Source organism: Dasypus novemcinctus, chromosome 19 (assembly GCF_030445035.2).
Source record: "Dasypus novemcinctus isolate mDasNov1 chromosome 19, mDasNov1.1.hap2, whole genome shotgun sequence".
Taxonomy (NCBI): Eukaryota; Metazoa; Chordata; class Mammalia; order Cingulata; family Dasypodidae; genus Dasypus; species Dasypus novemcinctus.
In genome coordinates this window covers 6,396,112-6,421,208 of record NC_080691.1, presented here as the reverse complement: position 1 = coordinate 6,421,208, position 25,097 = coordinate 6,396,112, and the positions used below count along the sequence as shown (strand labels likewise).

Below are 25,097 nucleotides of genomic sequence, written 5' to 3'. Positions count from 1 at the left end.
ATTATCAACCCTTTTTACCAATTCTGCACAGGTTAACCCTCAGCTTTCCATATTCTAACCTCATTTTGTATTATCTGGTGACCCATATTCTAGTTATTAACTCCACTAGTTTACACAGTATCTTTAATTCATAGTGACACAATCATATAGTATTTGTTCTTTGTATCTAGCTTGCTTCACTCAACAGGTTCGTCCATCTCGTCATGTTTCACAACTTAGTTTCTTCTTACAGCTATAATATTCCATCATGTGTATATATTGCAGTTTGTTTATCTGTTGGTCAGTTGATGGTCATTAGGGTGGTTTCCATCTTTTGGCAATAGTGAATAATGCTGCTATGAGAGAAAGCATTTTCACTTAGCAAGCTAAGTGAAAGAAACCAGACAAAGTACTTTGATAAGTGGTTTTTCCATTTCTTTAAATAAGGCTATTGGAATTTTGATTGGTGTTGCACTGAATCTATAAATCATTTTGGGAAGGTTGACATCTTAATGATACTTAGTCTTCCCATCCGTGAACACAGAATGTCTTTCCATTTATTTAGGTTTTCTATGTATCTTTAGTTAAGTTTGTTCCTAAATATTTGATTTTTTAAAAATTGCTATTGTAAATGGAATTTTTCCCTAAACACTAGTGATTTTTGCATATTAATCTTGTATCCTGCACTCTGCTAAATTCCTTTCTTAGCTTTAGCAGCTTTGTAGAGTTTTCAGGACTTTCTAGGTATAGGATATCATCTGTGGATAGCCAGAGTTTTACTTCTTCGTTTCCAATTTGGATGCCTTTTATTTCTTTTTCTTGCCTGATTCCTGTAGCCAGAACCTCTAGCACCGTAGTGGACCACAGCAGTGGCAGTGGGCCTCCTCGTCTGGTTCCTGATCTCAGTGGGGAAGCTTTCAGCCTTTCACCATTGAGGACATTGTTGGCTGTGGGTTTTTCATATATGCTGTTTGTCATGTCGAGAAAGTTTCTTTTGATTCCTATCCTTTGGAATGTTTTTTTTTTTTTTAATCAAAAAAGGATGCTGTATTTTGTCAGATGCCTTTTCTGCGTCAACTGAAATGATGGTATGATTTTTCTTCTTGTATTTACTATTACACTGATTGATTTTCTGGTGCTGAGCCTCCCTTGCCTGCCTTGGATAAAGCGTGATGAATAATACCAGGATTCATCCCAGGACCGCGTCCGTGGGGAGCAAGCGCTCAGCTGCCGAAGCACCTCGCCCCTTCTGCTGGGTAATCCTTTTAATGTGTTATTGGATTCGAATAGCAAGTATTATGTTGAGGATTTTTGCATCTGTATTCATTAGGGAAATGGGTCTGTAATTTTACTTTTTCTAAATATCTTTATCTGGCTTTGCTATTAGGGTGATACTGGCTTCATAGAATGAGCTTGGTAGCATTCCTTGTTGAACGTTTTGGAAGAGTTTGAGTAAAACTGATTTTAAATCTTTGAATGCTTGGTAGAACTCACCTGGGAAAGATATGGTCCTGGGCTTTTCATTTTGGGGAGCTGTTTGATGACTGTTTCAGTCTCTTTGCTTGTGATTGGTTTGTTGAAGTCTTCTATTTATTCTAGAGTCATTGTAAGTTGTTCCTAGGAATTTTTCCATTTCATCAACATTGTCTAGTTGGTTGGTAGACAGGTGTTCATAGTATCCTCTTATAATCTTATTATGTGGGGTCAGTAATGTCCCCATTTTAATTTCTGTATTTATTTGCATATTCTTTTATTCTTCATCAGTCTAGCTAAGGGTTCGCCACTTTTGTTGATCTTCTCAAAGAACCAGCTTTTGGTTTTGTTAGTTCTTTTTTTTTAAGATTTATTTATTTATTTAATTCCCCTCCTCCCCCGGTTGTCTGTTCTCTGTGTCTATTCGCTGCGTCTTGTTTCTTTGTCCGCTTCTGTTGTCGTCAGCAGCACGGGAAGTTGTTAATTCTTAATTTCATTTATTTCTGTTCTGATCTTAGTTATTTCATTCTTTCTGCTTACTACATTGGATATAATGCTGTTCTTTTTCTAGTTCCTCGAGCTGTGTAGTTGTTAATTTTAGGTCTTTTTTTTTTCTTCCAATGCTAGCATTAAGGGCTATACATTTTCCTCTCAGCACTGCTTTTGCATCCCATAGGTTCTGAAATACTGTTCTCATTTTCATTTGTCTTGATATTTATTGATTTCTCTTGAAAAATATTGAATACTTCATGAATTTACATGGGATCCTTCCTCAAGGGTCATGCTAATCTTCTCTGTATTGTTCCAGTTTTAGTATATGTGCTGGTGATGACAGCAATGTGGGGAGTTTTTTGTTTTTTTTTTAGGAGGTGCTGGGGAGTGAACCCAGGATCGTGTACATGGGAAGTAAGCGCCCAACCACTGAGACACATCCACTCCCCTTTTGGGAGATTTGTCATGACTTATTCAGTCTCTTTCAATGTGACTGGTTTGTTGAGTTCTGTATTTCTTGTAGAGTCAGTGTAGGTTGTTTGTGCTTATCTAGGATTTGTCCATTTCATCCAGGTTATAAAGTTCTTTGGCATGCAGATTCTCATAGTATCTTCTTATGATCCTTTTTATTTCTGTGGGGTCAGACTTACATCCCCCCTTTCATTTCTGATTTTACTTCTTTGTATCTCTCTTTTGTCTTTGTTGGTCCAGCTCAGGGTTTGTCAATTTTACTGATTTTTCTCAAAGAATTAGCTTTTGGTTTTGTTGATTTTCTCTCTTTTTTTTTTTTTGTTCTCAATTTCATTTATTTCTGCACTTAATCTTTATTTCTTTCCTTCTGCTTGCTTCGGGATTGGTTTGATGTTCTTTTTCTAGTTTTTCCAGGTGTGCAGTTAGGTCTTTGATTTTAGCCCTTCTTTTTTAATACAGGCATTTGGAGGAGTATAAATTTTCTTTACAGCATTGCCTTTGCTATATCCCGTAATTTGTTTTTTTAAATTATCTTTTTAAAAAGTTAATAGATCACACAAAATGTTACATTAAAAAACATGGTTCCCATATACCCCACTCCCCACCCCCACCCCAATCAACTTTTTAAATAGTATTTTTTTTGAAGATACATAGAAAACAAAAAATGTTACATTCAAAACATATAAGAGGTTCCCATATACCCCCCACCCCTCCCGTAAGTTTTGACAAGTTTTTCTCCTTTTCATTCATCTTGAGGGATTTACTATTCCTCTTAGTTTTTTCTCTGACCCACTGAATGTTTAGGAATGTATTGTTTAGCCTACACATGTGAATTTTCCCCTTTCCTGTCTCTTACTGATTTCCAGCTTCATTCCATTATGATCTGTGGAAGTGCTTTGTATAATTTCAGTCTTTTTGTATTTATTGAGACCTGCTTTGTGACCTAACATATGGTCTTTCCTGCAAAGAGATCCATGAGCCCTTGAGAAGAATGTATAACCTGTTGATATGATGCAGCGTTCTGTATATGCCTGTCAGCTGTAGTTTGTTTTTCATATTGTGTTGTTAAAGTTGTTCCCTTTTTTTTTTTTTTTAAGTTTTTAAATTTATTTCCCACCCCCCCCACCCTCGTTGTTTGTGCTAGCCATCTGTTCTCTCTGTCTGTCTGTTGTGTGCTTGTCTTCTTTTTAGGAGGCACCAGACACCGAACCTGAGACCTCCCATGTGGAAGGGAGGCGCCCAACGGCTTGAGCCCCTCCACTCCTGCTTGTATTTCACATTGTTTCTCTCCATTGTGTCTCGACTTCTTTAGGAGACATCAGAATCCAAACCCAGGTGGTAGGTGGGTGCCCAGCTGCTTGAGCCGCATCTGCTGCTCCCTTCTCCCTTTGCTGACCTTCTCTCTGGTTGTTTTACTTAATGATGTCAGTGGTGTGTTAAAGTCTCCTACTAGTAGTGTAGAGATGTCTCTTTCTCCCTTCAGTTTTGCCAGTTTGCCTCATGTATTTTAGGGCGCCCTGGTTAGGTGCACAGATATTTATAACTATTATTTCTTCCAGGTAGAGTGTTCCTTTTGTTAACATGTAATGGTTTTCTGCATCTCTTTTTTGCATTTAAAATATGTTTTGTCTATTAGTAGTATAGCTACCCCTGCTTTTTTTGGTTACTGTTTTCATGGAGTGTCTTTTTCCAGCTTTTCACTTTCAGTTGGTTGAGTCTGGTTTGTAGACAGCATATGGGTGGCTCATGTTTTTATCCATTGTCAGCCTGTGTCTTTTGATTAGGGAGTTTATTAATCTGTTCACATTCATTGATATTACTGTCCCTGAATTATTTATTTCCATTTTATTCCATGGCTTTCATATGTTATATCTTATTTTCGTCTTTTTGCTGTATTGGTTATCCTTTCTGCTAGTCTTGCCTTCTTCACTTTAAGTCTCTCTTGGCCAGAAAACCTATCTTACTACTTTTTTAGGAGTTAGTGGGGCTTGAACCTGGGACCTCAAACCTGGGAAGCAGGTGCTCATGGCTGAGCCACACCTGCTTCCTCGTTCCATTCCCTTTGTGCCTTCCTTGGCTGGCCAGCAGATGGGGCCCTTGGGCTGCCCAGGTTCAAACCTGGTTGGAGTGTTTGTCCACTGACTGGACGGGGCCTCACAGCAAACCTCTGCGCAGGCACTTCTCCAGCCTTCCCTTTCCAGGTAGGAAGTGATTCCACGCCCTGCTGCACCCTCAGCAACCAGGCCCGGCGGCAGGGGGGCGGCCAAGGGGGTGGGGTCCCTGCAGCCCCTTGCCGGCCCCGCCCCGGAGGGGCCCCTGGGCACAGCAGACCCGATTTGTGGGTCAGTAGCCAGGGCCGCCAGAGGCCTCTTCTGTCGCTGTGGAACCAGATTCTGTTTCTCTGCAGTGGTTGAAACGCGATCAGCTCGTTTCCCGCCACGCAGGATGGCGTCCTGCCTGCCGCGCAGCGCGGGCTTTAGAGGGTCTCAGGACGCCGACGAGTGTGTTTCCTCTCCAGGCCGGGAGCAAGCTGAGCTAACGGGGCTCCGCCTTGCGAGCTTGGGGTTGAAGTTCGATAAAATCGTGCATTCCTCCATGACCCGCGCAGTGGAAACGGCGGACATCGTGGGCAAGCACCTGCCAGGTGGGTCCCCGCCGCGGGCTTTCCGTCTGTGTGAGGCCCAGCTGGGAGGCTGGCGGCAGCCCCGGGGGCCGGCCTGACACTGAGCACCCCTGTCCCCCCGTCCCCAGGCGTCGGCCGCGTCAGCACAGACCTGCTCAGGGAAGGCGCGCCCATCGAGCCCGACCCGCCCGTGTCCCACTGGAAGCCGGACGCTGTGGTGAGCCCGGGCTCGCGAGGGGGGACGCTGTGGTGAGTGGGTTTCCTCCGTGGGGGCTGCCTGCTGGCCGCCACCTTCCTCCACGCCCGGAGCTCGGCTCCCGAGGATCGCAGACGCGCCCCGAGAGCTGCGACGTCGTCTGTCGGTTCACGCTCGCTCTGCCCTCAGCAGTATTACGAAGACGGAGCCCGGATTGAGGCCGCTTTCCGGAACTACATCCACCGGGCGGACGCCAAGCAGGAACAGGACAGCTACGAGATCCTCATCTGCCACGCCAACGTCATCCGCTACATCGTGTGCAGGTGAGCCCGCGCTCCGCCCCGCCTGGGCTACGGGCCCTTTCCGACTGCGTTTTGAAGGGATTTTGACTGACCACCTCGGTAAGAGCAGTACCAGGAACGAACAGAGCGCAGAGCCGTGGTACAGCAGTGGGAACTGGGCGCAGCCCTGGCAGCGCCGAGGGTCCCCCTTCTCCGCTGTCCTCTTCCTGCCTGGTCTCTTGTGACCCTGGGGGCCCTGGGAGAAGCCCCCGTGGAAGCCCCCGGCGAGTGCTCGTGACCGCCCGCCCTCTCAGCAGCGCCCACCAGGGCTCGGGGGCGCCTCTTCCCTGGCTGCACCCCCACTGCAGTCATTCCTCCCCTGTGGGTGGGCGCTCCTGGGCGAGGCGGCTGCTCCTCGACCGGCCCCGGCCTGGGGGTCTGGCCTGCCGCGGTCGCCCCCGTCCCACCCTTGCCTGTTAGTTGAAGCTCCTGCCGGAGCGTCCCATCCAGCTCGGGTGGCTGCAGTGCTGTGGGCTGTGGCCCGCTCCTAGGTTAGTCGTGCGCTGCTCAGGTGGCCCGTGTCCTTTGGACGTGCTCCTGCTCCCTTACTTTCTGGCACCATGGAATGTTCCAGGCCCACCCTGCGTGGCCACACGCTGGAGGGCAGCATGGTTGGGTCTGAGTATTTGAGAGAGACAAGAGTGCAAGACGTACAGCGGTGTGGAGCCCTGTGGCTAGAGAGGGGAGGGGGCGGACAGGCCCACACAGGCTGCCTCTGCGCTCCTCGCTCGACGCGTCCCCCCACCCACAGCCCTGCCCCTGGCCGGGCACGAGGGGCAGCGGGACGGGTGGCGCCCGCAGGTCTCGCTGGCCATGTTGTCCTGATGTTTTTAGCTGGGAACAAGGCTACCCAACCCGAATGGAGTGGTTAGTGGGAGGGAGAGCGAGTGGTCAGTGGCCCCTGCTCATGAGGACCAGGGTCAGGTGCCGAGGGAAGCCTGCAGTGGCCGTGGAGACTCAGCAGGCGCCGAGGAGGGGAGGGCGACGCGGCGGCACTAAGAGGCAGCATGAAGAGGGACCTTTAAGTTGGCAAAAACCTTGGCAGGCGTTTGGCCGACGGCTGCAGCCTGTTGTCCCAGCTGCCTTCCTGTGGCCAGAGGGCTCCTGGTGGCTCGAGAGGAAGTGGCCGCAATACTGGTCTTCGGCGAGCACTGTGCTGAGAGCAGTGGCTTGCGGTCCTCCCCTCTTGCCCATCCCTGGGGGACGCACGTCTTCTGTCCCATGGGAAAAGCTGCCAGTTGTGTGCACCCCGGGGCCAGAATCTGAGTAGGGCGGGTCCCGTGGCCCCGGGTCCCTGCGGCCCCAGCAGCTGCTGGCCCGGGTGGAGAGTTCCGGCAAGCGGCGTCCTCAGTGCCCCCCTCTGCACTGTCCTCCTCCCAGGAGCCCGGCAGTGCCCTGCCCCCTCTGCCTGCCCCAGCTCCTCCTTCCCTGGCCGGGCTCCCACCCCCCAATGGCCCCACCTGCGCTCCCGCCTCACGCCCCTCTGCTTCCAGGGCCCTGCAGTTCCCCCCCGAGGGCTGGCTCCGCCTCTCGCTCAACAACGGCAGCATCACGCACCTGGTCATCCGGCCGAGCGGCACCGTGGCCCTGCGCACCCTCGGGGACACGGGCTTCATGCCCCCCGACAAGATCACCCGGTCCTGAGGACGCGGAGCCGGGCACGGGCTCTCCGCTCCATGTCGCCGGGGACGGCCTCCCTGCCCTGCACGGGCTGCGTCGGTCACTTTCTATTTCCCAAGTAAGAACGGCAGGAAGCGGGGCAGGAAGCGGGGCAGGAAGCGGGGCAGGAAGCGGCTGCGTGCCTGAGACCCCGGCTCTCCTGGCTGCTGCCGCAGGTGTGGCTTCTTCTCTGCTCTAACGGGGTCTTTCTACCCGAGAGAAGCTGGGCCGTCCCGGGGGCCACAGACGCCCTCGCCGGCTCTGGGGCGCTCCGCGTGCGCCTGCGGTGTGGCGGTGGCTGGGTTTTTGTCCGTACCTAATTTTATTTCATCTTTTCATAAAGTCCTTTTGTCAGTTTTCCTCCTTGGGCGCCTGCTGTCTCACACCAAGGCCAGCGCCCCACCCCGGCAGGCGTGGGGCCGAGGCCTTAGAGCAGCCATTTCTTCCCACAGGAAAACACGTGCCCTGGGGGCAGCCCCTCACTCAGGACTTGCCAGCCTTTAGCACTGGCTCAGCCACAGGAAAATCATGTTAATAAAAGGCATTTTAATACCCCAGAGCGAAAACTAGGTCGTCGTTTGCCTCTGGTGATTGATTGCTAATCTTTTATTCTTAGGGATTAAAATATTTAGGCATATCCCAAATATTGGTAATTTAGGAAGTACAGTATACAATTTTTATGAAGTAGTTAAACATTTTCTGCAATCAGTGCAACTAATTGGAATGTCTGACCCATTTGTCAACTTTAGAAATAATTACCTAATAAACGTCTACCTCCCTGCTTCCTACTCTGCCCGTGTCCTGCTGTGAGCGCGCGGCGCGGCGGCTGGAGCAGCTCCTGGAGCTCCTGGCCCAGGGCAGTGCGTTTCACAAATGGTTTTAGCAGCACAGCAATCCCGTCAGTCCACTTTGTAGAATCCTTAGCAAGTGGTTCAGATTCTCTGGGGGCTGTGCTGATTTCCACACAAACCGATGGGCAGCAGTCACCTTTGACCCTTACAGGCTGGGAGGTGCCGCTGGCTCGTCACAGAAGGAACAGAGAAGCCACATGACTGCCAGAGCCGCAGGGCAGGGGGCAGCGCTATCTAAGGGTGGAGGCGACCAAGGCCTTTCTCTTCTCTTCTGTTCCTAGCACAGGGCCCTGCAGGGCCATCGTGCGCCACAGTACGGGAGCTGACCTGGCACAGCCGTGCCTGCCCACAACGTGAGGTGGCCGAGTGGCGCTGGAGGGCCCAGAGCCGGGTCCACGGCTCTTGCCATGTCCTGGTTTGGCCGCCACAAGCCATTTGTTCACCGTTTGAGGAAAAGCCCTTTGCTTTGGGCTGGCGCCCTGGGCACACCTCCTCTCTAAGGCCATGGGAGCCACGGTTCTGGCCGGTTCTGGTCACACGGGTCCCATGGCAGCGGGAACTGGCCAGCACAGCCAAGCCGTCATGGTAAGAAACACACACCACCGGACAGTCCCCCGTCCGCTCTCCTTCGTGTCTGCGAGTTTTCTGAAATCAACACAGGATTTCACAAAGTGACTCAAAACGATGTGGGGAGCAGACTCAGCTCCTGCTGTTCATGTTTACAAGGTCCTGCGTTTATTCCCCGGTACCGCCTTAAAAACAATGTGGCAAACAACTGAGTGATGATGTGGATTTATCAGCCAATAAAACCTAAAGACGAGAAAAGCTATAAGGAAAAACTAGGGAATGGGTGTATTTTGTTGTTTTTAGCATCAGTGGATCAGGGGAAATTGAGTGGAACGCTGATGCCATCTGGGGCCCTGCCTCATCAAGAGGGCGAGACGGCACTCTCCCCGCGCCCCCGAAACGCTGAGCAGCCAGCAAGAACTGGCAAAACGTCTTTCTCAAAGCTCCAGAAAACCTCTTTAAAGGACTGCAGTAGCGGCAAACACGGAATCAAGAATGGTTGCATGGGGCACAGGCTGCCCCGGCCCGGCCCTCACAGCCGACAGGCCCAGGGGATCCCTGGTCCTGGTTCTGCAGGAGCAGGTGGGCTGGGCCCAGGCTGCCTGGTGGTGGCCTGAGGGACTCGTCCCAGGGCTCGGCAAAAGCGGCTCACGGAGCTGAGCACGGCCGTAGGACATGCAGTGCCCAGGAAAAGGAGGAGGCTTTCTCCAAGGGAAGAGGGGACACTTGAAACTGTCAATGGGTAAATTCCCAGGGCCACACACATGCCCTGGACAAGACCGCAGAACGAACCAGGGAAGCCGGCCTTGGCCTGGAGCCTCTAGGCTCGCTGCGTGACTAGGAGCCGCGCTCCACGCGCTCCCACAGGCCAGTCGGTGTTTTGTTTTGTTCCTAGCAGTCAAGGAAAGCACTGTCACACTAGCTGGATACAAGCTTGAGGAACATGCCTCAATCTAAATTCCAGTGACAACACATTAAAATTTCACAATGCTCAGGTGCCAACAAAAGGTTAGAAAACATACAAAGAAACAGGAAGTGATGGCCCAGACAAAGATTAGAAACCATCACTTGGGAGGATCCATCCTGGGATATGGCAGAGACTTAAAAAATAAATACAAAAGGTCCTAAACGCGCCCAGAGTCCTAAGAGAAGAGCAAGGGTCTCGCTCCCTCTGCTGCTGGCGTCCAAGCAGGGCAGGCTGCTGGGCCACGTGGCGGTTACAAAGGACTCAATTCGGCCGGTTTTAAGATATGCATGAAACCTGACAAAAGAATTCCGTAAGATCGCCATGGCAACAGCGACAGGATTTACTATAATGGGATTCACTGGGTCTTTGTGAAACTAATCCACGCCCCTATAAATTACATCGTTGGTGGTGGCTGAACACCTTTTCGGAAGAATCTGTTTTTCATCTTGGGGACCGGTAGACAAGCGAGGGTTTGAGAAGCTCGTTGAGTAAAAATCTGCCTATATGGTGTGTGTTTTTGATTCATTTTTTTTCACAAGATGTTTAAATTAAAATGATTTCAAAGTTTAAAAAATTATCAGAGTTGAAGACCACAGTAACAAAAATGAGAAATTCTCTATAGAGGCTCAACAGTAGATTGGAGCTGGCAGAACAATCAGTGAACCTGAAATCCAGTCTTAGGAGCAGACGGAAGAAAGAACAGAGAGAGCGTGGAGTCTGAGGAGCTGGTGAGACGCCCTCAAGTACATCATCCACCCACTGCAGAGTCCTGGAGGTGAAGAAAGGGCAGAGACAATATTCAAAGACACAGTTGCAGAGGACTTCCTAAATTTAACAAAAGAAAGGAATACACACATCCGATACACTCAACAAACTCCAAACAGGATAAACCCAAACAGACCCGAATGCCCAAGATAGAAAGCGTTCCGGAAGCGGGAGTGACGCTCCACGCCTGGTCGAGGATGCCGCCATGCCGTTAAGTGCCATTTTTTTTCATCAGAAACCATGAAAGCAAGGTGGAAGTGGGATGACATATTTAAAATGCTGAAAACAAAAAACGATCCACCAAGAATTCTATATCCGGCAAACGGTTTCTCAAAATTGAAGGAGATTAGAGACGCTACCAGATTAACAAAAGCCAGGCCGTCCCCACAGAAGATGCTGAAGGGAGCTCTGCAGGTTGGAAGAAGGGACACTGGACAACAGACAGAAGCCATGTGAAGAAAAGGAGTTCTCTGGTGCGTGAACAAATGGATGAAGGATAATGATCTGTGGTTGTGCACTCCACACTACATAACGGTGGGTGGTGGAAGGTATAATACCTTTGAAGTTAGGTTGTATCAAAGCAGATGAGACTGTTAGATTTAGGATCTGAAATTTCAGCCCTGTGGAAACTACAAAGTAATATCAAAGAATATCAGGAGCGGAAGTGGCCAAGCACTTGAGCAACCGCCTCCCACCTGGGAAGTCCCAGGTTTGGTCCCTGGTGTCTCCTAAACAACCAACCAGCAAAACATGAAAAAACCAACTCAGGGAAGCCTGTGTGGCTCAGTGGTTGAGCGCTGGCTTCCCACCCCACATATGAGATCCTGGGTTCAGCCCCCAGTACCTCAAAAAAGAAAAAAAAAAGAATCAAGCTCATTTCCCTACAGTCCTGGTGGGATCTAACATGGGAGGAAAGAAGGCTCAAAGGACCTACGTATGGAGAAACTGGAAACTGCACTTGAGGCATGGCAGTGAGACTGTGAATTCCAAAAAGAGACTGAATTGCTCTGTTCCTCTGGGGGCGATACCCTTTGACTGTATTAGGCTCAGCAGAGATGCTGCTTAAATCGTTACGAGGAGGGCTTTGATTCGACCGCGTCACTAGGGTGGCTTGGTCTGAGTGCCTGCCCCTTGGGGCTACATGTGGACACCCACTCGAGACACAGACATGCATAAGCGAGAAGAGCACTCCAGATGGGGAGGAGGATCCAGAGGTCCCGGGAAGGGATGCGCCTCTGCAGCCCAGTGAGCCGGAAAGGAGCTGGGCCCACCGGGCGCAGGAAGGAGAAAGCCTGGCTGAGCCCTCGCAGACGTCCCCTGCCATCTTTGGTGACAGTGTCTTATGGTACCTTGAGATGAACTCTGTAAGGCCTCATAACTAAGTTTCTACACCAAATAAATACCCTTTAAAAAGGCAACGGGGAGGAAGCCAAGACGGTGGCAGAGTAAACCGGCCTCGAGTCAGCTGGTCCCACAGGGCAGTAAGCAAGACCGGGAGCCATCTAAGGCACCTGTTTGGGGGCCCAGGGGACCCCAAGAGCATCCTGCAGCGTCCTTGGAAGAACGGGAGGAGGAGATGCCCACCTGCAGAGAGGATTCGTGCGTAGAGCCCTCCACGCCACGGAGGCTGGTGCCCGCGGCGCAGGCCACCTGAGGAGCTATTGTGTGGCTGGAGCTGGAAACTCCATTTCCCAAAAACCAGGGGAGGAAGTCACGCTGTGGCACCAGCCTCAGCTAGTGCCTAGTAAAATGGACGGGCTAAAGTATAATCCTCAGAACAGCTAAACTTTGAGCCTGTCCAGGTCAGAGAGGCCAGTGGCCGCCATGTCGACTCCGTCGCAGCGTGATGGGGAGCCAGGTGACTGGAATCCGGGGACCCAGGGCGGGCTTCCTTCCACCAGGATCAGCCTGCAGCCCCGGCTTAGGCTCCAGCCTCACCTCCACGAGGGAGGAGGCCGGGGGCCAGGCTCTCCGGCAGCTGCAGGTGCTCTCCGCCGGCAAAGGCCGAAGAGTGGGAGCCCTGCGGCTGCATCCCCGCACCCCGGCAGGACAGGAGAGGAGCGGGGCATCCTCGGCCCCTGGGCAACTGCAGGCGCTGTCAGCCCCCACGAACTGGTGTGTGGAGAGCCTTCAAGTCCATCCCCACCGCTGCCCCCCAGGGGACAGGAGGGGCTGGGGTTCCCTCAGCCGCTCAGGGCACCTGCAGGCGCGCTCGGCCGCCACACACCTGACTGCTGGCACCTGTGGCTCCACCCCAGCCCCAGCACGGGGAGAGGACGACTGTGTCTGCCCAGCCTCTCGGGGAAACTGCAGGTGCTTTGGGCCCACACAGCCTGGCCTGTGGGCACTGGTGGACCCGCCCCCACCTCCCATGGGGCAGGAGGGGGCTGGGGTCTCCTCAGCCTCTCCAGACAGCGGCGGGTGCGTCCAGCCTCCAGGGCTGCGCTGTTGAGCGCTGGTGGTTCCGTTCCCACCCCTAAGGGGCAGAAGGGACAGCACTCCCTCAGCCTCTCAGGGCAACTGCAGGCATATCCGGCCACGGGGATTGGACTGCTGGGCACTCCAGAGGGTCCATTCCCCCCGGCAGGGAGGGGGCCTGGTGCTGTGTCAGTCTCCCTGGACAGCTGCGGTCATTCTGGACCCCACGGCATAGACTGCTGCCCACAGCTGCAGCTCTGTTCCCGCCCCAGGTAGGGAGGAAGGGCTGTGGAGCTTCCTCAGTCTCTCCAGGCAACTAGACAGTCTTGTCCTTCTCAGTTTGGATCACGACGCATGGCGGAAGCTCTGTCCCCACCCCTGGCAGAGGGGAAAGGTGGGAGAAGCGTCACCAATTCCCGGGGCAACGGGGGCAGCTTCAGCCTCCACAGCTCACAGCACCAGCTACATGCTTGACCCCTCCTACACGACCAGCAGGGAAGAAAAGGCAAGAAAGCTCTAAACTAGAGAGAAACTGCACCCAGAATAAATACATCTAGGAAGCCAGATGCCAAAACACCAACAAAAAATTACAATCCACATCAAGAAACAGGAAGCTATGGCCCAGTTAAAGGAATGAGATAAGATCATCAAATTTATTTGGAAGGGCCAGGGATCCTGAATAGCCAGAAACATCTTAAAAAGGAAAAGCAAAGTTGGAGGACTCTCACTGCAGGATTTAAATCATATTATCTAGCTACAGTGGTAAAAACAGCATGGGCCAGGCATACATACAGACAGAGACGAATGGAACCAAATCTGATGGTTCAGAAACAGACCCTCACGTGTACGGTCACGTGGTTTTTGACCAGCTTGTCAAACCGACTCAGCGCAGGCAGCACAGTCCATTCAGCAAATGGTGCAGAGGGAACTGGACATCCACAGCCAGAAGAGGAAATGAGGATCCCATCTCACACCTTTTCCAAAAGTTAACTCAAAATGGATCAAAACCTAAATTGCAAGAACCATAATGCTTCTATAAGAAAATGTAGGAAAGTATCTTCACGCCCTGGTAGTAGGTGGTAGATTCTTAAAGGAGCTAAGAGGAGGACTACTGGTGTTTAATGTATGTAGAAGTTTTAATTAGCTTTAGTGTAAAAGTGTAGAAATGTACAAAGTTGATGGTAACACATTATAGTGAGTAGCAGCTGGTTTAGAAATGGGAATGTGGCTGAAAAAGGTAGTCTAGGGATGTAAATGCCAAGTGACAGAAAGCTACAGAATAATAACAAAGTAAACCCAGAGGTGGATGAGAATTGTGGCTGATGGTACAGATGCAAGAGTGTCCTTTGTGAGCTAGAACAGATGTACATCACTACCGTAGGGTGTTGGGAAAGTGGAGAAGCATGGGAAAAATACAGCAGGAGTGACCTATTATGGACTGTGGTTAACAGTGATACTGTAATATTCATGCATCTATGCCAAAGACGCAGTGTTGATAATGGGGAGTGTGCCAAATGTACACTATAGACCTGGTAATAATCGGGTTATATTATCTCATGATCTGTAACAAATGTCCCACCACAGTGTGATGTGTTGATGGAGAGGGGTTGTTTGGGAATTCTGCACATACATGATTGTTTTATTAGTTTACAACTTCTGTCATAAAAATACATTTAAAAAATAGGGTGGGTTGGGGGGAGGGAAAATACACCAAATGCAAGGTAAGGACTATAGTTAGGGGTAAGATTTTGACAGTATTTTTTCATAATTTGTAACAAATGTCTCATAGGTGTTGGTGGTGGGTTGATGTACGGGACCCCTGTATGATGATATGTGTTTGCCTTGTAAGTTCACAATTCTTACTATATACATTGTTTATGTGTTCATGTATAAATGATATAAAAATAGTAACAATAATAGGCTGGGTTGGGGGAAAATACTAGTTTAGTAATACTTTGAGGAGTTCTTTAATCATTAAAAATGTTTCACAACGATGCAAGTTTTTAGTGGCAGAGTGAGGTATGAGAGTCGTGTATGACGTTATGTATGTTTGTTGTGTAGGTTCACAACTATTACTATACATGTATTGTTTGAGTGATATACTTCAGTAAACTTTGAAAAAATGCTAAAATATATATATACACAAAGCCAAATGAGTTCTGATACTCTGCGTCAGCACCCCTTGGACTAATACTGGTGGTTGCACGAGTGAACACCCGTGTTCCTGGGAAGCGTCCGTGGCAGTGTTAAGGTTCAGGGCGCATGGCGTAGATGCCACCCACACTCCACATGGAAGAACGGATGGATGGACAGAATGATAGAGCACAGGTGGCAGAATGCTAAAATTGGTGGATCTGGGTATGAGATCTTTGTATGATGTTTGTGTTATTTTTGTAGCTATCCTGGAAGTCAGAAAGTATCTCGAAAGTTTAAAATAAAATAAAAAACCCATATATCGTTTTTATGATTGTGCAGCTGAAATGAGATTTGAAGTCAAAGATGCCAAACTGGGCTTTCAGATTTTGTCAGAAAAGTCACACAAAAAAGCCAACATTTGATTCATTCTCTAAAAACTAGCACAAGCAGCAATTATAATCTATATTTTCTTGAAAAAAATAAAAGTTCACAACTTTTAATTTTCTTTTCTAGTTTAAATTCCCAACAAGCTTTCTGTTCCACCCTTCACTAGATGAAATGCTTAGGGGGTGAGTGGGGGGGGTGGCCATCTGATCCTGAGGGATGGAGAGCAGGAAAGAAAACGTTTGGGAAGGAGAGGGGCCGAGGCAGGTGTCACCCTGAATATATGGAGCCGGGAAGGCTGAGCTGCGCAAGGCAGTTTATTTAGAGTGAACAAAGCCTCCAGCAGCCTCAAAACCCCAAGGACAAATGAAGTGCCCCAAATGCCCACCATCCACAAAAACTTATCTGTCTTTTCCTTTAAAAATTTTGCCTGGAAATGCCACCTGAATCTGTGCTCCCTGAACTGCAACTTAAAGCCCCCAAATAAATGCCTCTGTTGTCTTGTGGCATGGTTTGTTATTTCTGGGCTGACAGCTGCCGCCTGGGCGTGTGCATGCTGCTGGGGCAGGTGCCTGGGGCACGGGGGAAGGAGAAAGGCCCCAGGAGCACTGTCCAGTGTGGCGGGAGGGACGCAGGCCGAGCAGTGGGAGGTCTGGGCAGGCCCCTGGAGGTGGCTGGACAGGCGCCCACCCTGGGAGTCCAGCCGTCTGCGAGGGAAAGCACCTGCAGGTTTGGGAGAGATGTAACAGCACCTAAGGTTTTGCCAAAATGACGCTTGCACAAAAGGAGCACGCAAATCACAAGTGGGGCATTTTCAGGACTTGAGTTGTCCTGGGTGGTGCTGCAGGGACAGATGCAGGACATTGTATGTCCTGTCATGGCCCACTGGGTGGACTGGGGGAGAGTGTAAACTACAATGTAAACCACTATCCATGCGGTGCAGCAGTGCTACAAATATATTCACCAAATGCAATGGATGTGCCACGATGACGAAAGAGGTTGTTGATGTGGGAGGAGTGGGATGGGGCGTGGGGCATATGGGAACCTCCGATATTTTTTTATGTAACCTTTTGTGTGGTCTACGAATCTTTTAAAAATAAATTAAAAATATATTAAAAGAAATCACGAGAAGAGCAGGCAACTGACGGCAGAGGGTTCTATGAATGGCGCTATGCCACTTTCTAGCCCATAACATCATCTTTTGAGACAGACCAAAAAGGAACACAAGTACAACTTATAAACTAGAGAATACTTATGGGATTTTATGCACAAATACAAAACGTGTACCCATTATAAACACTCAGGTTAAGATGCCTCTAACAGACACAAAGCCTGCCTCAGGGCAATGGGAGATCACGCCCCCCTAAAAGGTGAGCTATCCTACAAACAGCGATTTCCTCTGAAAGCCATGAAAGTTTCTGGAAACATACAAAAAGTATCCAAGAAGATCTGTTTGTGGTCTTCTAGAATGTGCTGACTCCCTGTCCCAGAAAGTTCCCTGCAGCCCAAGGCAGAGGCTGGTGAGCACCTAGGGCTAAGAGCCCCTCTCCACCCCCGCTTCACACGGCAGATTCTACTTTTCAAATTACTTCTTTCAAACGGAAGAAATTACTCAACTGTTAATCACACTCACACACACGCAAAGCTTTCTCATTTCCAAATGCAGTTACAAAATTTGTGCTAGTTTAACCTGATACCAGAAAGTTTCACAACTGTTAGGGAAGAAAAGGGCCAAAAATTAGCAAATTATGTACTGCGTCATCAAAATACTGCTTTAAGATTTTACAAAAAGGGTATTCAGATCAAGCAGAGGGTGGAGAAATTTCTCTGAAAGCCTAAAATTATTACCAGATGATTTAAAAAATAATTTACTTCACTTAGTTTTTAGAAGAAACAAAAATACCCAATCCATTCGATGATTGCACTCATAGGCTAAGTGCTGACTTTTAAAAACCACTTGCATATCGCTTTTAAAGTCCAAAAGCTACGGAAAACAGGAACAGCAGTCTGAAAAGGTAGGGCAAAACCACCATTTAATTACATCTGAATATTTACAGCAGTACACAGGACAAGGTGGTCAGGTTTTAGAGAAAACAGGTCACTGTGACTATAACATCCATATTCTGTTTCTTATGAGAATAAATATGCCTTTATAAAATGCCACTGTTTTTACAAATAAAATGGGTTGTTTCTTATACCTAGATTGTCTGCTACACAGCAAACGAAAACATCCTGGGTAACTTTTTTCAGTCTTAGTAATCTAAATCTTGATTCTGATATTTATGACCTGTCCATTGGCACTGAGTGAAAGAAATAAGCTTAAAAAACAAAAATTTCAATTGGGAATTTTCACAAAGGAAAGAATCTCATTTATGCCTAGTTAGTATCACTGTGTATTCTCAAAAAAGCAAGTTCTGAAAAATTAAGTGATTTACAGAAGGCACTGAAGTTAGCAAAAGCTCATTTTGAATCAAACACTAGAATTGTTCACAAGAATACGCTGGTATGTGAGCAGCCACTTTTGAGCGCCCAGGGGAGAAGCAGCCTTAGTATGTCCCGTCAGTGCCGAAGCTGCTCTCCACACTGGTGCTAAGGGGCCTCCAGAGACGCCAAGGGGGACAGCGCCGGGGCCGCACTGGACGCGCACAGGCCCTGCCCAAAAGCCACCTTTCATTTCTGCATTTTAACAGTCTTTTGTAACAGAATTCCCAAGTGGAATTAATTATTAAATCTGGGATGTGTATCATAAAATCTGCCATATATCATTTATCTTCAGGGAATCCTCAATAAATTTTAAAAGTAGAGAACAATTTACAGATATTTTCATGTCCCTCACTATACTGGCAGCTATGTCAAGAAGACTGAACTCAACTGCTGAAATACAAATGCCTTAATGGTCACTGGAATTTTATGTGACTATCTGCCAAACTAGAAGATTTTTTCAAGAGAAAAATTAAGGATTTACAAATATTGCTGCAAGTCTAAAATACTAATATCTACTCAAGGCTTTCATCCAATCACTGCTTGCTGTTTACCTCTTCAAATCCATCTAATCAAAATGAAATTCAAAGTCCCTCACCAACCCCAGAAAAAAAGGTAAGACAACACAAAACTTCACTTTTGTTTTAAAAAGTGAGTTGAAGTAAGTGCGTATTTTTTATGGACGTCAACACTAACCAGCTAGACAGAGCCCCTCATCCAGAGTCGCTGCTGGGACTTTCTGGTCTTAAGGACAAAGCACCCCAAAACATTCTCAGGTAAACTGCATCAGGACCCCTTTTCTCTGTTACTTTTGAAACCTAGAATCAGTAACCAAAAGAGTCAGTACTGTTACACTGACATTTTTCAGAATATTTGTATCTGAGTTCATTTTCATTAACTTCTCCCAAAATAATCAAAAATCTAAATTTTATAAAGAATGTTTATATTTTCTAAAATTCTTTTGCCCTTGAAATGAGGATGAATAAATCAGAATATATTCTTTCGTGTCATTTTAGAAATAAACTTACTACCCTTTGTTTTTAAAGGTGGAGACGAGCAGCCTACAGGGCCGCGAGCTCTGCGGGCCGGGCCAGCCTGCGCAGGTGTGCGCTGTGCGCGGGGCTGTAGCGCCCGGGGCTGCCCACGCCAGGGGAGTGCGGGCCGTGGCCGGGCCTCCCGGGGCCCCCGACCGCAGGGCTGCTTCTTCCGGAGCCGCACCCGTGAGTCGAGCCGGGATCCTGCCGCTGGGAAGGGCATTTCCCTTTCGATGCAGGGCTGGGCCAGCTGAGGAAACCAAGAGAGGCTGTTAGCGCCGGGGGCCCACGGGCAAGAGCCCGGCCCCGCAGCGTGTCCACGCCCGGGCCACGGGCTTCTCTTCCAAGTCCAGACACCTGAAAGCAGCTCCCAAGGGCCTTCCTTCCACCTGAACGCTGCAGGCTTGAGCCTAGCGGAGCGTCCAAGCTCCGACCACTCCGAGCTAGCTACCCGCTCGCCTCCGCCCCAGTACCTCTGTCTGTCTGATGGCGAGTAGGACAGGACAGCGCTCCTCCACTGGTGGACGGCTGGGTAGTGACTGGGGTCGACATCGGCACGTTCCAGAGCTGCCAAGACATCGCGGTCCAGCTTGGACGGCTCTTCTCTAGGGTGTTATGAAGGGAACGAGAGAAAAAGCAAGACACCTTTGAGCCAAAACACACTGCATTCCTAACTCTTGAAGCCAGCACGCACAATGGCGAATCCATCAGCCCTGCCTGTGCGCCCGGCCCTGAGCAGGCACAGCGCCTCTAGGCGTGCCCCTGGTGCTGCTCTGGGGGCAGCCAAGGCCCTGCGCTGCGCTGACAAGTACAGGAAGCAGCGGGAGAAGAGGCCGCCAGGACCCCACGAGGCTGTTCAAACACGGTTTTGCTTGTTTTACCTTTCGAAGGGTGATAAGAACCAAAAGGCAGAGTGCTTTCCACTACCTGGAGAAAGAAACCAAGCCCAAGACGGTTTGTCTTTCCTTATACACACATCCCAGCGTTCTAGCGGCATTTATTTCCCCAGCAAGCAACAGATTTTATGTTGAGTTGGAAAAGCAGGATGCCGACTGATCACAATTTGAAAATTTAGCCACAGGACATCTAGAAGACCTCTGAAGGAATATTTAGAAACTACAAACTAACAATGAGATAGGGTCTCAAAGTGTGCAAATCAAGGAAAAGAGGTTTTAAAAGAAACCACAGGGAAACGGACTTTGGCCCAGTGGTTAGGGCGTCCGTCTACCACATGGGAGGCCTGCGGTTCAAACCCTGGGCCTCCTTGACCCGTGTGGAGCTGGCCATGCGCAGTGCTGATGCGCACAAGGAGTGCCGTGCCACGCAAGGGTGTCCCCCGCGTGGGGGAGCCCCACGCGCAAGGAGTGTGCCCGTGAGGAAAGCCGCCCAGCGTGAAAAGAAAGAGCAGCCTGCCCAGGAATGGCGCCGCCCACACTTCCCGTGCCGCTGACGACAACAGAAGCGGACAAAGAAACAAGACACAGCAAATAGACACCAAGAACAGACAATCAGGGGAGGGGGGGAAATTAAATAAATAAATAAATCTTTAAAAAAACAAAACAAAACAAAGAAAAAAGAAACCACAGACTCTACACATGCACACTAGCTGCATTATACTCATACCCAAAAAGGAAGAGCCTCGAGGCTGGCTGCTGGGTAGCGGGACCCTCTGTGGGCTCCAAGGATGCCAGGGAAGCCGGTGCAGGCCAGCGCTCAGGACCCCCGTTGTGTCGGGCCTTGTGCCTAGGACCGTCAGGGCCCAGAGACATTTTAGCAATTTTGGCTGAAATTTCATTTCCTGTCCACACTTGGTTATTTCCAAGTTTTTCTGCAGCAGAAGCAGGTTCTAACAAATCACCTTCTACGGAGTCCATTTCTGAAGTGACAATTCTCCTATCTTTAGTTTTGATATTTTTATTTGGCATCTTACAAAAGCTACTTCTTAGATTTTGCAAGTTCAGTTTATCAAATTCGACAGTTAAACTTGAGACGGGGGGAAGCGGGGACCCGTGCCCACCGTGGGCCTGCGGTCTTCTCCCGCTCTTCAGAGGGCTGCAGAACCCATTCCTGCTGAGGGGGGCGCTGCCCAGGCCCGAGGCCGGGGCCTCTATGAGGCCTGCCTTCTGCTCTGAAGGAAGGATGTCACATCCGGAGTCTCCAAAAGCACCGACGGGGGGCTGGCTGTTATTTCGAGCTGTATTTTGCCTGTTTTTAATCTCTTCCAAGCTCACGTCCTCGTCTTCGTCGAGAAAAGCCCCCACAGAAATGGAGTTACTGCACTTTTTACCACCACCTGGGCATAAGACAGAGAAGTCCTTTAGAGACCGAACCACAGGAGCCCAAATGCAAACGCAATGGCAGAACCAGGCGTTCATGTACCGTTTGTTAATTCATGTGACCCAAGCAACAAGTCATTTCTTATTCCAAAATCTTGGTATCAAATTTCAAGACAGAAAACCACCTGCATTAATCCTTGGGAAAAGGCATTCAAATAAAAGACAAGCAGGATTTTGCAAAGCAGCAGTCTCTTCCCTCGAAGGCAGGAGCATGGAGAGAGCGCGAGGCGAGGGCACCGGGAGCAGTGGCGTGGCCCAGGGCACCGAGGGGGCATCTCATCACCCTGCAGGGCCTGGGCAGTCGTGGGTGGGAAGTGCTGACCCCTTACCACTGCCCAGGTAGCACTGTCCCCAGAGCTCCGGGGACGGGGACCCTCAGTCTGCACCGGTCACAGGCAGCCACTGAGCACCTGGGATGCAGCTTGTGCAATTAAGGAACCAAGATGCTTTTATCTAATGTTAATTTAAACTTAGGGAGGAGGGAAGCGCATGTGGCTCAAGCGATAGGGCTCCCGCCTACCACATGTGAGGTCCCAGGTTCGGTTCCCGGTGCCTCCTAAAGAAGACAGTGAGCTGGTGCAGCGGGCAGGCGTGACGAGCTGACACAACAAGAGATACAAGAGGAAAAACATAATAAGAGACCAACAAAGAAGGGAATGGAGGTCCCGGTGCCTCCTAAAGATAACAAGCAAGACAGCCGGTGTGATGGGCAGATGCAGTGAGCTGATGCAACAAGATACACAAGAATAAAAACATAATGAAAGTCACAACAAAGTGGGGAATGGAGGTGGTTCAAGTGATTAGGTGCCTCCCGCCCACATGGGAGGTCCCGGGTTCAGTTCCCGTGCCTCCTAAAGAAACAAGGAAGATGAACAGACACAGCAAGTGCAATGAGGGGGTGGGGAGGATTAAAAAAATAAAATAAATCTTAAAAATAAACAAACCAACCTCAGGAGGACAAGACTGCTTTAGAGACTAAACAGGGCTGCTGCAGAGGGTTGGCCTCGAGCTCTTCCAGCCCTCGCTCGGCCTTCACCCTTGTCTCCTGCCTCCTTACTACGAGCATTCGGTACTAGAAGACCCACTTCTTCAAAGTTTAGTTGCTTAAGTGTGTCTCTTGGCCCGACACATTAAGGTCTCTCTAGTTCTACTTTTTGGACTCATGGATCCCTTGTTCAGGTTTGTCTCTTATTACCTTAGTGCATCTGGACCCCTTTCATTTTCCTCCCATCATTCCAGGGATGTTATTCTGTAAAATAAACGCCTTATGGGCTTTTATAATCTGCACAAATTTCTGTTTTTGGCAGATTCAAATCCCCAGTCATGACCCAGCTTTTGTTTGCCACCTCCCCTGTCTTTAGTTTGACTGGTAGGTCTTACCTGGCTGGTTCTATTTCTGACACTGACAAAACCCTTTGAAGGTGACAGTTAAGTGTCAAAAAATGACACATGGCGAAAATTTTTATTCCTTTTGGGCAGTGAAAAGAAATATTCTGAACACATGTGACAGCCACCAGCAGCAGATCCAGGAGGAGGAGTGGGGCCTGCCTGGCCGGAACAGCAGGGCCCACACGGCCCTGGCCCCACCACTGCCGGACCCCCGAGGCCCCTCCCTTTCTCCTGAGCTTATTTTCTTCGATTCATTGTCCATGATTTTTGCTCATTTTACTAGATTTTTTTCTTCTTATTGAGAAAAGGATGGACATGAACTGTAAAATAAACACTTTCAAGGTCCCCAAATCCCAATAGATATACTATGATCACCTCAGTATTTTTTCCTGAAAATGTATCTACTTAAGATAAATAACGCAGTTTTCTTTTTTCCCCCTCAACTGTAAATATTTTTCCTCATCATTCATTATTCTTTAAAAATATGATTCTTAATGTCTGCGTACAAACAGAAAAATCATTTAACCAATCCTAAGCAGCAAGTAAGCAAGCTGTTCCAGCATTGGCTGCCCGCGGCTCGGGGTGAAGGCACACCTGCGCCGCGCGCCCGCGAGGCTGTGCCAGTCGCAGTGCTGCAGTGTCCGTGTGGAGAGCGCTCACTCCCATTTTCCTGAAGTTTTCACTGACACTGGGATTTTAAAAGACAGCCCCTCCTACTGAATTTTAAAGATGTCTTTCTTTCATTAGGGAGATCAGACTTGGAGAATTTCTTGTCCTTTGCCCATTTCTTTTTTGGAGTATTTTTGGTTTTCTTACTTATGGTAAGAGTGCTTTATACTCTTCTTTTTTAATGTTGCTGATGTTTCTATGAGTCACGTTTAAGTTTCCTATCACCAGATTAATACAGCCTCTCAGTCAGGGCTTCCGTGCCTCGAGTCCTCTGTGCCCCGACTCTGACAAATGGCACCACTGCTCTGGTACGTCCTCCTAGTCTCTTCCCTGAAAACACGGGAAGTAGTCAAATATAAATTATATTTAGGAAAAATACATAAGAACATTAGAAAACCTAAACTCAGACTCAAAGCTAATGGAATTCAGCACAGAGCGTTCCTCTTGATTTTGGGTAATGTAAATAGAACCTGAGAGCCATGCTGCTGATGGCGATGGACACCCCGAGACATGGAGAAAAATGACAGCGCAACACCCCATTCCCTGAGTGCACTCCTGGCGACTGTGGCCAGAGCAGAAGCACGTGCCTACCGGCAGCTGGACACACAGACAGTTTCTTACCAGGGGCTGAAGCCTTATCTTGGTGGCGGGCTTCGTTTTCTCCCATTTCCTGTTGTGCCTTTTTGCCCATTTCCTGCTGGGTGAGATATTCTTCTAGTTTTTGTAGTCCCTCTTGGGAAGATAGATCAACGAAACAGCCCAGGAACTCCCAGTATTCAACCCAAGGATACCCCAGCTCATGAGCTAATTCTCTGTAAGATATAAGAAAAAATAATCACTCGTGAAAGCAGGACAAAAGAAAAAATCTCACAGGATTACACAGAAAATGGCCACTATGACAGAAGTGCCAACAGAGCATCTGCAACGTGGTTATAACTTTAGGATTAGAGTAATGGTACTTCGCCTTTCCTGAGCGCCACCCCCCCGCCCCCCGAGAGGAGCTCTGTCCCACCACGGACAGAAGAGCTGCAAAGGCAGCGGCACGGGCCCAAGCAGACGTGCAACTCCGCAGCAGCTGCGCATGGCAGCTGTGATTCCTCTTCCCCAGGCCCTGAGCGTGGAGGCTGCCCATCGGAAACTGGGTATAAACGCTTTGGGAAAAGACCCTGGAGCAAGTCTTTGGGGCTTTATTTCATTACACCTGGTTAAGCTTCTCAATGGCTGAGATTTATACTTCTCAGGGATTCTTTTTTTTTTTACAAGTAGCTTCCAGCCAAACCCCTCTTGTGTACTTGAATCACAAGGGGGGGGGGGGATATTTAATTTTCTTCTTTATTTCCAAGCTAAGACCCAGTTTTATAGTAACTTAGAGAAAAAAATCAAAGAATCCTTTGAAAGATGCTGTGGAATTACTAAGATGTTTTAATTTATAATTCTGCTATTTAAATTGCGGCATGCAGGAAGCTTGCAAGGAATTAGTCCTACCTACCAGTCAGTTCTCCCCAGAAACTACTGTTTGAAGGCAGAGATAACCCAGTTTCCCGCCATCAATCAATATACAAGCATATAACCCCCTTCATATAATGGTCCTTTAAATACCTTCCCACTCTTTCAATGCCTCTCTCTGGATCAGATTTCCTGACATTATGGTAGAAACCTGCTTTCTCTCGAGGTGGGGTTTTCCAAAGTTTGCGAAAATCTTCTGCCTATGAAGAAAAAAAGACTGAGATATGCTATGCATCATGCACCTGACCCTGGCAAAACCAGAGGCAGAAGCACCGAGATGGCCGGCCCCACCCAGGGTCCACTCTCCTCTTCCCACACAAGCACCCCGCGCTGTGTGGCTGGGACCAGGCTGCCAGCCCC

General features: G+C 49.0%; 2 protein-coding genes and 1 non-coding gene across 7 annotated transcripts in view; 1 reads left to right on the top strand and 2 right to left on the bottom strand.

Moving 5' to 3' along the window:
* The window catches only part of PGAM5 (PGAM family member 5, mitochondrial serine/threonine protein phosphatase), a 61,337-nt gene that overhangs the window by 21,438 nt on the left and 14,802 nt on the right, over positions 1–25,097 (top strand). For 2 of the 5 annotated variants that reach the window (XM_071209732.1, XM_058281173.2), the window contains exons 3-5: positions 4,934–5,059; positions 5,167–5,255; positions 5,424–5,557. In XM_071209732.1, coding sequence (XP_071065833.1) covers positions 4,934–5,059; positions 5,167–5,255; positions 5,424–5,557 — 349 coding nt within the window. Of the gene's footprint in view, positions 1–4,933; positions 5,060–5,166; positions 5,256–5,423; positions 5,558–7,068; positions 8,023–8,366; positions 15,829–25,097 lie in introns of those variants that run through there. The other 3 variants (XR_009181772.2, XM_004473574.5, XM_004473575.5) reach the window with 3 other exon arrangements.
* Positions 2,184–2,289, bottom strand: LOC111759177 (U6 spliceosomal RNA). Its single transcript, XR_002793259.1, has one exon. It is a non-coding gene; the product is annotated as a U6 spliceosomal RNA (small nuclear RNA).
* Positions 17,339–25,097, bottom strand: part of ANKLE2 (ankyrin repeat and LEM domain containing 2) — a 47,805-nt gene continuing 40,046 nt past the window's right edge. Inside the window, exons 9-13 of the mRNA XM_058281172.1 lie at positions 24,831–24,937; positions 23,853–24,043; positions 20,461–21,130; positions 19,311–19,442; positions 17,339–19,087 (exon numbers count right to left, since the gene is read on the bottom strand). Coding sequence (XP_058137155.1) covers positions 18,865–19,087; positions 19,311–19,442; positions 20,461–21,130; positions 23,853–24,043; positions 24,831–24,937 — 1,323 coding nt within the window. The 3' untranslated portion in view covers positions 17,339–18,864. The remainder of the gene's footprint in view (positions 19,088–19,310; positions 19,443–20,460; positions 21,131–23,852; positions 24,044–24,830; positions 24,938–25,097) is intronic.